This window comes from Panicum virgatum, chromosome 2K (genome assembly GCF_016808335.1).
Source record: "Panicum virgatum strain AP13 chromosome 2K, P.virgatum_v5, whole genome shotgun sequence".
Lineage (NCBI taxonomy): Eukaryota > Viridiplantae > Streptophyta > Magnoliopsida > Poales > Poaceae > Panicum > Panicum virgatum.
This window is the reverse complement of record NC_053137.1, coordinates 32,582,052-32,596,346: the sequence shown is the minus strand read 5'-3', so window position 1 is coordinate 32,596,346 and position 14,295 is coordinate 32,582,052. Positions and strand designations below refer to the sequence as shown.

At 48.8% G+C, this 14,295-nt stretch overlaps 1 protein-coding gene across 2 annotated transcripts; it reads left to right on the top strand.

Moving 5' to 3' along the window:
- The first annotated feature begins 7,463 nt into the window (after positions 1-7,463).
- Positions 7,464-10,597, top strand: LOC120673408. Of its 2 annotated transcripts, XR_005674646.1 has the most exons (3): positions 7,464-7,707; positions 7,852-10,099; positions 10,176-10,597. XR_005674646.1 is itself a non-coding variant. In XM_039954230.1 (2 exons), the coding sequence occupies exons 1-2, from the start codon at positions 7,546-7,548 to the stop codon at positions 8,188-8,190; spliced, it is 501 nt and encodes a 166-aa protein (XP_039810164.1). In that variant the 5' UTR covers positions 7,464-7,545; the 3' UTR covers positions 8,191-10,597. The 2 variants fall into 2 exon arrangements, 1 of the variants encoding a protein (XP_039810164.1); XM_039954230.1 differs by having other exon boundaries at positions 7,852-10,597.
- Positions 10,598-14,295: the final 3,698 nt, after the last annotated feature.

The following is a 14,295-nucleotide window of genomic DNA, read 5'->3' as shown; positions in this document are numbered from 1 at the left end:
CGCCACTCAGCAAATCTTCACTATATCGGGTGTGTATTTACAACGCCTAACGGCGACTTACAAGAGGAATAAATTAATCAAGGAGCAAACCCTAAATCGTATATGAACCGGACCGCTTTGCTCCGGCCCAATCCTCCGGCGACGAGCCTCCACTTCGCTCCATCGGAAGTCGGCCTTTTCTTGTGTTGGATTACAATATAACAGATCTCCCTGACGCAGGCCACGTTCCTTTGCTTCAGTAGTATTTTTTTGCAAGGAAACTCAGTCGGTCGAAACTGATAAATTCCTTTGCTTCCATTGTGCTCATGCTGTATCGTTCTAGCTCACTTAACCCTGAAATTGATAGTACTATTACACAAGCGGGAGTTTTTTTTTTGCAAAAATAAACTAGGTTCTTGCCCTCAAATTCAATCATTTTGTAACAGATCACCTCTAATAAAGCTTTGATTTGTGCTATGTGGGACACTCGGGAAACATTGAAATGATATTTGTTTCAATAGAAATATCGATCAATTCAGTTCTCTGGAAAGGCAAGGTACGAAGTCTACTGTGGAGAAAACATCTAAGACGACTAGCATGCACTCACCAAAACTTTCCTGCTGCTTCACGGATGCTTTTTTTCCGATGTAAAAAAATGGCTGGCCTAGTGATTCAAATTTGGGATGCCTCTTCTGGTCTAATCCCTTGGTCACTACATGGCTTAACGCCAAACTTGCGATCTCACTTGTACACAAGCTGTATCCTTCTCCAATTGTTAATGTATTTAAGGGAAATGGTGTGATCATTTTGTTTTTCTCCCTCAACGATTCATACACTGCCTAAGGCTTGGGTGCAGCAAAAAGTGAACAAGATTTTCACCCAACGCGAACTCACTTTTAAATGTTTCAAGCGGAAGTTTTAAAAGACAGATTTATTTGGACCATCCCGAACACAGAGAGTTCCAGTTATTGAGCCCAGGATCTCTCCCACGTCGCTCCCCCAAGGGCGGCACGGGCGGAACCCCTCCCGAGCACCGCCTCCACCCCCAGGCCCGCTCCCCGTCTCGCCACCGCCCGAGCGGCCGCCGGAAGCCTGCACAGCCGCAAGAAAGGCGGCGGCGGGGCTCTGCCCCACCTCCTCAATTTTTCTCCCACTTGCCCTCTCTTTGGCTGGCCCGTCCATGGCGGCGGCAGCTGCCCCCATGACCCGCGGCCAGATCCACCTCACGTGCGGCTGGATCCGCGCCCTCGCGGCCGATCTGCTCTCTCTAAGCCTCGACGCGGCGGGACGCGGCGGGACGCGGCAATGGCAGACTGGGCATGGCGGCGGAGCCTGCTGCGGCCTGGGCGCGGCGGCACATCCTCCTGCGGCCTGCTGCGGTGGGTTGCGGTGGCGGCGGGCGTGCGGGGGTGCGCGCCGAGCTCAGCGGTGGCTTTGTGATGGCGATGGCGGCGTCATTGGCGTCGTCCCCTCCTTGGAGGCATCGTCTCTTGAGACCCAACTCGACCTCTGGCGGCAGTTGAGCGGCGCCAGCCTGGCTGCTTGCAGTGCACCACGGAGACTGTCTATGTGGCATGGGGCTACGTCGAAAGACGGCGCTTGCAGCATCGGCTGGAGGCGATGTTGACATGTCCTTCTACCCTTGCGCCAGATGGAGGTTTATGTGAAAAGGCAAACAACAAACCATTCGGATATCAAGCTTCTAAGTAGGCGAGTGATGTGATGGTTTGGTACTTGTGAGTACATTGCAAGATTGAAGCGGAACGAAGAAGAGGTTTGAAGCTTAGTCTTCTAGATTTCTTTCTTTGTTTTATAGCTTTTCTCTTGTATTTGTGAAATTCCTCATTCGAGGCCCAAAGCCTAAGAGCTCTTGTAATTCTTTTGGCTGTAGTCATTCACTTGTGAATGATCAAGGCCGGAATTTTTCATAATCTAAAAAAAATTGGACCATCGCAAGAGCTACAATTACACATATACTTCATGTTTTCAAACAAAGATTCTTCACATCAATGTTTCTCTTGGGCCTTTTTTTAGCATTGCCGCAACACAAAGTATGAAAGCACGGTACCATGATTCAGAGAAGGTGAAACTGAATAGAGAGGACTCAAGCATCAGCCACATGCAGCACTAGCTCAGCAGCAACAGCCAACAGCTGGTTGGTTCTGCATTGGAGCTTTGGAGCCCACCATATCATTAGATTCATTAGGATAAGTGGTGGTATAATCTAAGCCGCGCCCCAAAAGTCTTCTCGTATCATCTTATGCTATTTATCAGCCCCAAAAAGGCACGTATGATAGATACTCTCCCACGCATATGTTGTAGCCGAGTCCAATACACTGGCATCGAAAATGGTTGGAGGGCTCTCTTGCGATCCAAAATGCGTCAAACTGTCCTTGATGGTGACATGGCTAAGGTATAGCATCAAACTTGTGTTAGATAAGTTTGACTTCATTTGGCACGCCTTTGGTTCACTATCACAACTATGGCAATGCCTTAAAATTTAGTATCCCGATTATTCATCCTTCACTAACACATCGTTAACTAAAATATGGTTAAACAACATCATATTTAGAAACGGATGAAGTATTTTGGACCACAAACAACTAGCTAGTAATTGTAACCAGCATCCATCAACAAATTAAATATAGCGCCGCAATCCACAAAATCCAACCTTGGGTTATGTATTTCGATCAGCTAATTTTTAAGATATGGATTAAACTGGACCGCAAAAATAATATAATCGCCTACTTTTTTGTGAGACACAGAAAATCATTGTAAATTTACAACACCACTTCCACAAGACCACAAAAGGGTGGAACAAAATATATGGTGGGCTTGAGCTTCAGCCGACAACGCTAGCTCAGCAGCAACAGGTGGTTGGCATTGGTTCTACTGCATTATTTGAGCTCTGGAGGCCACTATCATTAGGATAAAACGGTAGAATCTAGCCCTAAAAGTCTTCTCTATCATCTCACACTTTTATAAGACCATCACGGAAGTATCTTAATTACTTATGCAATACAAATTTCTCGCTCACACATCTGTTGTAACTGAGTTCAATACAGCGATGATGGGGAAAAAAAGGTGATGTGCCTTATGAATAAAAAGAGGCTAAACACTCGCCGATTGCTGATAATCTGGCAGAAGCACAGTTAACAACATCCACCTTTATTCCATTCAGATCTGTTTGGTACGGCTGTAGGACTAACTATACAAATATTTTGAATCAAGTCGATTTTTTGTAATCACAATTCTTCAAATTCCTAGAGAAAGGAGTAACATAACAGCACAAATATTTGGAATTTTAGTTGGTTTATCTTAATCTTAATTCTAAAATTTCCTACAGAAACCACTGCTCCCAAAGAAGTTATTGCTTAGCGTAGAAGGTGCTCGCGTTGTCATCGTTTTACTCTGCTTGCTCAACTTAGTAAAGTTAGGTAATTAAGCTTATTTGTTCCTGATGCTGCATCTTTCTGAGCATGTGTCTAGAACATGCAAGAGCCTTAGAATGTACTCTTAAATATTAATTTTGTGAAAGAAATTCTCTGTGATAATGTATTGCCTATTAGGCCTAGTGTTAGATTCGTCGCTGTGCTTTATTATCTTGTACTGCATATCTGCGAAACAGTGTGCATATATTCTCCCAGAAGGGTGGGGCTCTTTCGGCGCGCAGGATGATGAGTTCCTGTTTGTTTACGTGCAGGAATAATATAATTATAGTTCTTGACGAGTTAATTTAGTTTGGTTATTCCCCCAGATCTGCTTTCTTAGTGGAATGAAGATAAAAAAGAAGAGACAAGAGTAAATGTGAGCAAAGATTAGCTAGTGGGAACTGAGAATTGAAACTTTTACCTTGCATTAACAGAAATTCTAACCATCCGGATACATCAATTAGTCTAAGTGCTATATCTATGCCTGAAATCTTACTAAGAAATCATTTACTTTTGAACGTTTGTGCAGAAAAAAAATGTCAATAATGGTATGTGATTCTTTTTTTTTGTGAGGAATAATGGTATGTGATTCGTTCTCGAAGTGCAGAACTTTATGACACTGTGCTGAGGTGCTGCCTTTTTTAGTGCATTATTAGTGTGGATCATAATAAAATGATATCTCTTTGACAGAATTGGACAAAATAGTAATTTAGAATGTGAAGACATGACGAAGGATACATTCAAAAAAATTAGTGAAGACGATGAAAACCAGCATGACTAGCTAGTTTACAGATGCCATTAAGCACAACATTACAGCTTCATTGGTTCCAATAATGTTTCACGACGATAGAAATTGGCAGACAAAGTCACATCTTCAACATCTTGTGGATGTGAAACCGTACATTTTGAGGCCCTATCGTATCACTGCACGAAGAGTTGCTTTCCCGAACGATTGGGAAATTAAAAGCACCAAAAGAAGTAAAGCACGCAGCTCCTATGAGGCTATGACTATGCACGAAACATGGGGCGGGCTCCAGAAAAATCACATGTGCCGGAGCCACTATCTGGGCTGATTGTTCTACAAGTGTGTGGCTCTACTGCATTTTGAGTCCACTTTAACAAATACTATGTACGGGGATAAAAAACGTAACCGATCGAGATGGCAGCCCAAAAAGTCGTCCTCACTTTGCATCAGCATATGCCAGAACAGGCATGCTTGAGCACTGCACATGCCTGCATATGATTCTCCTTAAAAACATATATAGCTAGCGGGCTCTAGCACACGCCGGCGGCGGCGGCGGGCTGTCGCCGTCGACCCCAGCGCGTCAAACCCTCGCCGCCGTTGCCGGTGACGCGGCAAAAGTAAACCTGGTCGCGTGTGTGCGCACACCCTGTATGTAGTGCTATATTCCTACCCTCCTTGGTGCTCGTCGTCGTCCACTCTTTGGTCACTGTCCAGCAGCTATGCAGTCAGAGCATGTGTGCGCTTTGGAAACTAATTGGAATATGATCTAGAGCTGACGCCTCACAGTAGGCCGGCTATTCCATTCCATGACAGGGCAAGACGCAAAAGAGAAGGGATCAAAAGGCCCGCAAGCTGCTGCTAGGCTGCCCATGAAACGGAATCAGAACAACAAGCAGGTCGGTCGCTGTTTACACGTGTAAATGAATCTACGACTCACGCAAATGGTTTGACATTGAAATAGCACTTTGGACCCCTAATTCGATAGATTTTGGTAATTAACCATGACATGATCATTGTGACTTACCATATGCTTTGCAGCAGCAATTAAAAGTCAAGTGTCGGCGATTAAAATTTATGAAGAATTACAGACCTTCATATTATTCTGTGCTCCCATCGTTATTTTGCATTGTATTGGTACAAAGGATATGCGTTAAAACTAAGAATGAGCTAATTTCAAGTGTCGTATAGTGTTGAGAGACACTTGAAATAGTTTATTTCCTTATTTTTCATTTAATCGTACTATTAATGGGGCAAATACAGTAGATTTATCTAGGCAACCCTAAAGTATATGTATAGTGCGTACTTATTCTAGTGTTAGGTAGCTCAGACCATAGTCACAAAAAATCGGGGTCGATGGGGTCGAGGGACGGGGGATACGGTCCTTGTGAGAGATTTTTATAAGGCGGGGACGAAAATGACCCCGCGTTTTCGGGACGGGATCGATGTTTCCGGGTCAAGGAACGATACCCTCGACCCTGATTTTTGTGACTATGGCTCAGACAAAGGCTATAGTGAAGCATTGAAAGTTAGAAACTCAAGTGATTGAATTGGAAAAAAATTCTAAGTCGTTTCATCCACTAACACCTTTGACCGACTAATTCGTGCATAGGGATAGGGAGCCGAATTAGTCGGTCCTACTATGATGTTGGCTAAAGGGTTGCATAGAGTGCCGGACTGATTGGATTCATGATAGATTGGTTCAATGAGTACAATAGTATGACGGAGCCTTTGCTCTATCACTCTATGGCCAGGGCCGTTGAAATCAGGTAAAAAATAGTGACCGACTAATTCAGTCGTGCTCTCTGAGAGGGATCGAACTGGTCAATTATCTTTGCAAATGCTCAGTAATATCAATGAGTGATGGCAAGCTCTTTGGAGAGGGTTTATAAATATATACATTATCATATTCACCAGTTAAGCTCTCTTGTCCGAAGGAAGTTTCATAGCTAGATTTGGTGAACAAGAGCAAGCATTGCACCCGAGTGGATCTAGGAGTTCCTTATTTAAAGGTTTAGAATATCATTAGTGCAAATGAGCAGCAAATATGCATCGACCCATCTCTTTGGCTTTACTGTAGGTCAAGTGAGATTCATTGTACTCTTAGTGGTTGGTATCACCTTGATATATAGTTTGGTGGTATTGCTCTTGGTGAGCTCTGATTGAGGAGGAGCCTTGTGGGAGCCCCAAGAAGGTTGTACACGGTCTGAAAACCGCCATTCAGGAGTTAAGACTGGATATCACTTGGTCCATGCATGGATAAAAGGGGAGCTATCCTTGAGCCGTGCTCCTACAAGGACAAGGGGAGAGTGCTGACTGTTGGTGGAGAGTGTCTCTGGGACGGACGAACACTACAACAGTCGGGGAGGAGCGCGGTACGAGGGTACAACAAACACAGCGAAGTGAGGAAGGTCTTCTGACAATCGTCCGGGATTCGTTCTTCTTGTATTCAATGTCCCATCAATGACTGTTACAATGGATATTTATAGGCGGCAGTTCACCCACTAGCCACTCAAATTACACCATAATGCCCTTCAATGACTAGATTCCTAGAATATTTCCGTGGCAGACCTGTATTTTTACATCACGCGGTGGATTACAGCCAGGCTCCCACTCAAAGCTGACGTGGGCCCCCGGTCGACGTCATCATCAGCTCGCTCCGGCCTTCGGCGTTCCTCCTGAAGCCCAAGCCTTAGGGGCCGCAGGTGCGGCCCCGCCTCCTTCGTCCCGACCGCCACTGGGGCTTCGCCTCACATGCGAAGCGGTCATGGGCTTCGCATCGCCCTCTCTTGTTATCCCTTCGCAGAGGGATGGAAGGCCCGATCATCGGAGGCCTTCGTTCATCTTTGACTCGTCCTGCTCCTAGGAAGCAAGGCCTTCAGTTCAAGGCCGAAGGTGGCGTCCCCAACAGTAGTCCCTCGAGGCCGTGGTCCTTCCTTGGAAGACCTTTGACCTCGACCCGAACTGGCTTGTCTTCGCCTGAAGTGCCACCCTTCAGTCCTCGTTCGATTGCTTCGTGTTCGGCCGAGGGTCGAGTCACGTCAGTAGGCGCTCCGCCTGTTCGTCGCCATGGTTGGGTTGATGCACATTTAATAAATATTACTTAAATACGTTAGAAATTAAAAAGTTGGCGGGGCAACCGGGGCACCGTCTCGGGCGCTGAGGGGTAGTTAATTGACATCCGCGCCCCTCTGCGCGCCCTCAGCTTTCTCTTAGTGAGGGAATTTTTTTTTTGCACATCCCTATTCCCCCTATAAAGGTGAGGGTGCGCGGAGGTGGTGCGACCACGCTCTCCTTTCAGCTCTTTTGTTTTTTTTGTCTTAAAACCTTCCTTGAAAACCTTCGGTCTTCGCCCTTTTCATACAACCGTCACCTTCGACCCTGGATCCAGCGATGGCCCCAAAGAAAGACAAGGCTCCGCCCACCTCGTTTCTTGGCTCGATGAAGATGACTCACGCGATGTTGAAGGATCTGGAGAATCGAGGCATGATCACTGCAGGACTCGGGCGAGTCCCGCCAAAGGCTGATGTCTACGCGAAGCCTGAAAACGACGAGGTGATTGTTTTCAAGGATTTCTTCTCCACTGGTCTTCGGTTCCCTTTAGATGTTGTAGTGGTGGCGATTTTTTGCCGGTATAGGGTCTATCTTCATTAGATGACCCCTAATTCCATTCTTTGACTCAATCTGTTCATGTGGCAGACGAAGACCTGCGGTGTGACGCCATCAGTGGAGAATTTTGCCCAGGTCAGCTGCGTGCATTACCAGCAGAAGACCATTGCAATCCGTGGTTCCGACGGCTCATCGACCAAGGCGAAGCCCCAATATGGCTGCTACACATTCGCGTTCCATCCGAATGCGCCCAGCCTCGTTGCCACCTCCAAGAACAAATGGTCAGGGGACTGGGCTTCGTACTGGTTTTACCACAAGGTCTCACTAGACCCAGTGATGAAGCGCCACCCCCTCATGGTTAAGAAGATCGGTAATTTGGGTGAGTCGCCCAAAGTCGAGGTGGAGTGCAGCCCCGAGAATGAGAGGTAGCTCTCGGTCCTCCGTGAAGTGTCGAAGATTTTCGGCGTTCGTGACTTTACTAAGGAATTCGCAGCCTGCAGCTGCATCCCGGTGAAGGAAGGGTGGGCCATCCCTTCATGGGTTCCGGAGGAGAGGCGTGCCTTCGGCCTCTTCACTCCAGATTTCGGCGAAGCCTTTAGCTTGGAAAAGAATGTAAGTATAGAGAGAAATTTTCCCCTTTTTTGTCTGGCTTCTCTTCGCATTGCAGTTATTGATGCTAAGGAAGTGGAGGTAAGGGCTGTCAAAATTCTGGGCTCCATCTCCGGCAATGAGTATGACTTGCTGTTGTCGAAGCTTGGGGGAACCCGAAAGAACCTGGCGTTCTACTTCTTTGGCATTGAAGCTCCCCTCAGCGGACGGCCGAAAGCTTGCTCGCTGTGCAGAGGGCTGCGAGATGACCCAGTGGCGGCGGCACCACCGTCCTTTTGGAGAAGTGGAAGATGCGGAGGGGCGGTGTTGGTCCCAGCGGAGCGAAATGCGCAAAGCTGCTGAACATTCTCAGCACATCGCCTCTTCAAAGCAAGGGGGACTCCAAAGATGATGGAAATGGGGGTAGCCCCCTGCCATTGTTCAGCCGGTTGCGGCGATCGCCCCTGGTGCGAAGTGTCGTCCACTCTTGGAGTACAGCGAGCAGGAGACGGAGAGTGACTACGACATGATTCGAGAGGTTGAATCTACTATTGCGGTGATAGAGCAGAAGACAACTGCCGCCAAAGCTTCGACCACGTCGTCGTCTTCAACCTCGACTTCTTTGTCGAGCAACAAAGACGTTGGCGACAATCGTGGGCCGGGGGCCAAAAGTAAGGCTGTCGCCTCGGAGGTGGGCGTCACTGCTGAGGCCAAAGGTAAAGCCCCGAAGCCGCCGTAACCGAAGGCTGCGGAGCCGAGACCCCCCGTATCCACTTCCACAGAGAGAAGTAGCTATCATGTCAGTAACTCGGACCCCATCGAGATTGCTGCTACTCTCGGGTTGTCAGATGCGAAGTTGATTGGGGGTAATATTGTCGGGAGTTTTTGCTTCTCGAGTAGTGACCGGGAGAGGAGATTTCTTGCCGAAGCGGGGAGCTCCTTCAGCTTCCCCCTCATGGAAAAGCGTATGATGGCCACTGGAGTTAGCCAAATGCTCCAAGACATCGAAGACCTCTTTCTGAAGGCCTTCGTCGCGTCCCGCTGTGCCTCGCGCCAACTGCAGATCGATAGCAGCTAGGCTGCGAAATTGGCCGAGGTGGAGGAGTGTTTGGTGCTCTTGGAGACAGAAAAAGGGGACCTGCAAGAGGCCCTCGCAGCATCTCGTGCTGAAGCCATGAGAACTGCGGAAGAGTTGGAGAATGCCCACAAGGAGACTCGGGCGGCAATGAAGGCCAAGGCGAAAGCCGAAGAGGCGCAAAATCATGCCGAGGACCGTTGCACCTATGGGAAGGAGATAATTCAATGATGGTGCGATGCTATCAGCTCCGGCTCCGATGTGGTGCAAGCTGACCTGCAGGGGTTGCTGGAGAAATTTGGTCTTGTGCCCCTGGAGCTCTTTCAAGGGGAGAATGTTGAAGTGGCGGAGCTGTTTCGCTGGATCCGCGCTTGTGTGGTGATGGCGGACTCTATCTCTAATTTCCTATGTGAGCTGAGTGCGACCGTCGCAGCTCGGACATTGAGCGCGGCGATCTGCAGCTTGATGCCATCTGAAGTGAGCTCTTCGGGTCGGGTCACGAAGCCCTAGCATCGCAGTCTCCATGAGCCATCTTTTGTCTGGCCTTCGCTGGAATCCTTGGTCCCGGAAACGCTCCCTGTGCTGCTGAAGAACATTGTGAAGAACTTCGCTGCATATTTCCACGAAAAAGGCCGCGGGTTGGTTAATTTGGAGGTCGTGCACATGAAAGACTAGGTAATGCATTCCCGCTTTGGTTCGTGGTGAGGTTCTTTGGTGTCTGGACCGCTTTTTAATGGTCTGCTCTTTACAGTTGCAAGCCAAAGCAGAGGCCTTTGCTCGTGATGTTCTTGGCAAGGCTGATTTTGGCAACTTATGCGGTGACTATGATGGCACGCGGGGCTAAGGTGGGGGCGGAGGACCCTGCGTTGGCCCCTGCGCAGATCACCGAAGGTATCGTTCCTTTGCATATGAACAGTGACAATTTCCATGTTTCTGTTGTGTCCTAGGCGGAGCTTCGTGTCCTTCGATTGCAAGGCTCAACTTTGATGCGTTTCTTCGACAAAATGCAGAAGAGATTATAGATCGCGCAGTCCGCGAGCTCGTAGACGAGGCGGACTGCATTGTTTTCGAGGTAGAGGCCTCGGATGTAACAATTTGACTCGCAGTGTACTCTGTAATTGCTAATGTACAATTGGTGAATATGTATTGTAGCGAAGGTGATTTATCCTTGTACTGCCCTCTCGATCATGCAAACAACTTGTGTTCCAAACTGCCACTGCCCCTTTTTGTACGGACAAGGGGGCGAAGTGTAACACCCGGTTTATAAAAGAACATAAACCGAGCAATCATATACGTGCCAGGATCAAGTCACACGTATATACAACAGAATGAACAGTATATCACAGCACATATCACGAATAAGTCATAATAAATCGTAATACGAATGTTATTTATTACATTAATGACAAAATGTCTGATACAGCGGAAGCGAAGTACAAATACGAATAAAGCTCTCCGAAGCTGAGCAGGGCGCCACAGGGACGTCGACTGGGAGACGAATGCCTAGAAGTCCTCGTAGTCCTGGTAGCGCTGGACGAACTCCCTCGTGTCGGCAGGAACTGAGCAGCAGTAGTGTAGCCAAGAGGAAAAAGTAGAGAAGAGGCAAGAGTGAGTACACAACTTGTACTCAACAAGTATAACACAAACTATGAGGTTCTAAGGTTGGCTGACTCAACTGCATTAGCTTTTAAGTGTTGGCAAAATTTTATTAAAGCTATTTACTATGAGTTGATGAATTACCATTAACCTAGTTACATAGTAATTAATCAAGATTAAACATGTTACTACTGAGAATCAAACCAAAACCAAGCCACCAAGGTAACCCCGAGAGGCACCTCCCTCGTCGGAAGGAGACAACCCCACTAATCAAAAGGAGGATCTGGGCCGCTCATAACCGTGAGCACGGCTAGTATACCAGTTTTACACTCTGCAGAGGTTGCACATCTTTACCCACAAGTCGTGAGCTACGCCAGTTGTTCATCACACTTCCTTAGGTGAGATGACTAGCGATTCACTACGAGGCCTTTACAAAAAATCTCGTTGGGAAGGAGTAACCGCGAGGGTGGATCGGATGGCTGGGCTGCGTTCGCGCGTGGGACGGCGGCGTTGGGTCGCACCGACGAGCACCTACGGCGGCAGGCGGCGGCGCTTGCGCCGGACTTCACCTAGTTAGGTGCTCCGGGCCTCGATTCAATGCGGGTCTGGGCACTGAGCGGAGCTCGGCAAGGCTCAGGGACGCGGATTCTTCAGTGCGGGCTGTTCTGCTCGGCGAGGTCTCACCGGCGCGGGTGTTCTGGGCGACGCCAGGGGCTACGGGCTACGGGGACGGGCGTAGAAGAAGGATGGGCTTGGGGTGTAGCTCACCGAGGGTGCAGGTCGGACTGGGAGGCCGAGCAGGGGGGTTGTCGTCGTAGGCCGGCGTCGGCGCACGGCGGGGCTCGAGGGAGGGGCCGTTGCTGGGCGTCTCTGGCCCTCAGATCCCCTTGGTTCGACTCCTGGGGAGGTGCTGTGGAGATGCTACGGGGTCAGGGGGCTCAGGAGTCGCCGGCGGCGAAAAATCGGGCGGCGGACCACTCACCTGCGGCGGCGCTGAGGGCTCTGCGCGGCGGAGCGGTGCGGGGCGGCGCTGGATCTCGGCTGGGGCAGGTCTCCACGGGGCTGCGGGGTGATTTAAGAAGGGGCGCCGGGATCTCGGTGTGCGCGCCCGAATAGGAAGGCCGGCGAGATCACCGGGCCGGGGATCTCGGATGGCCGTTGCGCGGCCGGGAGAGGCGGGGGAGAAGGGCCTGGCGGGTGGGACCGGCCGGTCAGTGTCGTGGGGGTCGGCTGACGTGCGGGCCCGTGCTGCAGGAAGAAGACGCGCGCGCATGAGTTGAGCGGCGGGCGGGTGAGCGGCTCGCTGGGCCAGAAGGGGGGTGCGGGCCTGCTGGCGCTCGCGGCGGCTGGGCTGAGCGCGAGCGGGAGTTGGGCCAGGCGAGCGGGAGGGAAAGGCAGTGGGGAAGTCTGGGCCGCGGGAGAGAGCGGACCGGGCCGGCGTCAGGGAGAGCTGGGCCGCGCAAGCTGGGCTGCTGGCGGTTGGGGTTTGGGCCGGGTTTCAAGCTGGGTTGGGTTTTCTAGTTTTGGGTTTTCTCTTCCTTTCTATTTCTATTTCCTTCACTACTAACTCAAACTAATTTGAATTCAAACAAATTTGAATTCAAAACCTTATTCACTCAAACAAATAAAATAATGCACCAGCATGAATGCAACAACAAAATTATCCCTATGATAAATTTTAACTACTTATGGAACAAAAATTAAATTAAATGTGAGTCTAAACACAATAAACCTAGAAATTTAATTAAAGCCAATTAAATTTATTATTAAAGCTGAAATTTGAATTAGGGTGTTACAAATCCTACCACCTTACAGGAATCTCGTCCCGAGATTCTGGGCTGGCTAGCAAAGAGATTAGGATATGTCTTCATCAACTCCTCTTCCTTCTTCTGGCAAGTCTTCCGGAAAGACATCGGGAATTTGGACACCACGCGAATACCATCCGTGGGTCTAGCCTCCATCTGATGAAGAAATCCAGAAGGCTCTGTAGCACTGACTGTCACCTCTTGGCCATTAGATGCTAACAAGTGAGCTGACGGCTGAGCACAATCAATTCTGACTCCCCACTTGACAAGAGTATCCATTCCCAGAATCACATCAATACCCTTGGTGTCTATCACCATCAGATTTGCACTGAACTTTACCCTCCCTATGGAAACACTGACTCTGGGGCATGAGATATGAGACCTCAATTGTCCTCCAGGTGAAGATACTAATGTGCACTTCTTTAATGTGTTAGTGCGAATACCATGATGCTCGACAAAAGACTGTGCAATAAAGGAATGCGTAGCACCAGTATCGAAAAGCACCATAGCTGGATATGAGTTAGCTAGAAGCATACCAAGAATGACTGGACTATCATCCCGAATGGTTTCTGCTGACACATGGTGTACTTTACCCTGGAGGTATTCTTTTGGTCCTCTCTTGGATTGCTCACGCTTTGTACGATTACTGCACACTGGTATCACCTGCCGCTGATCATGATCACTCTGAGCATCCTTCTTGGAGCAGTTCCCAGAACTAAGGTGGGCCTCGTCACCACTAGTATGTGGGATTGGTGAAAGGTCCTGGACTGGTGTTACTGGTGACAGCTGATTCTGGGGACAACTTTTGGCATAATGACCTTCTTGCCTGCATTGGTAGCACAGGCGGCGGCGGTGAAAGGCGCTACTTGGTTGACCTCCCTATGATCTTAACATTGCATCTTGCATTATTTCTGTTGCTTGCTCTTTGGACTCCTTGTGACTGCGTGGCTGAATCACCTTCATAGTGATAGTCAACCCATCTACATAATCATAGAGAGCTTGATTCTCGACCTGTGTATCTCTAGAGCACGCAGGATCCTTCCTCTTCTGGATAGTCTGTAGCTCATCGACCGATGGACCATCGAGGAAAAGGAAATCCTCTGCCAGCTGCTCTTGATGAGACCTCTTTCTCTTTGTACCGGAGAACAACATCTGGTTCCTCCTAGTTATGGCTTCATCTTCAGTTGCACGGACTTGACGACAAGGAACGCCATAGAATTGGCAACACGGACAAGCTTTCGCACCATCACCCATTGCACTGCCTCCAAGGTCTTTTTGTTCTGCCGACATTTGAGCTGGGGCAAAGAGGAAACACAGATTGGTAAGGTCAAGGAAGAGAGAAAAAACTCCATTATTTAAGGTTCTATCCTATTTAGACAACATTGCATAGTCATTACTGCTGATAACCCCAGATAGGTGTTACATAAATCCGAAAAAGCATAACTCTTCTGTTTCATCTGAGAGATTCTC

Coding starts and splice junctions, on each gene's coding strand:
- LOC120673408 (XM_039954230.1), top strand. CDS start 7,546: ATGGCCCCAAAGAAAGACAAGGCTCCGCCCACCTCGTTTCTTGGCTCG. Junction 7,708..7,851: donor CGAAGCCTGAAAACGACGAG/GTGATTGTTTTC, acceptor TTCATGTGGCAG/ACGAAGACCTGCGGTGTGAC.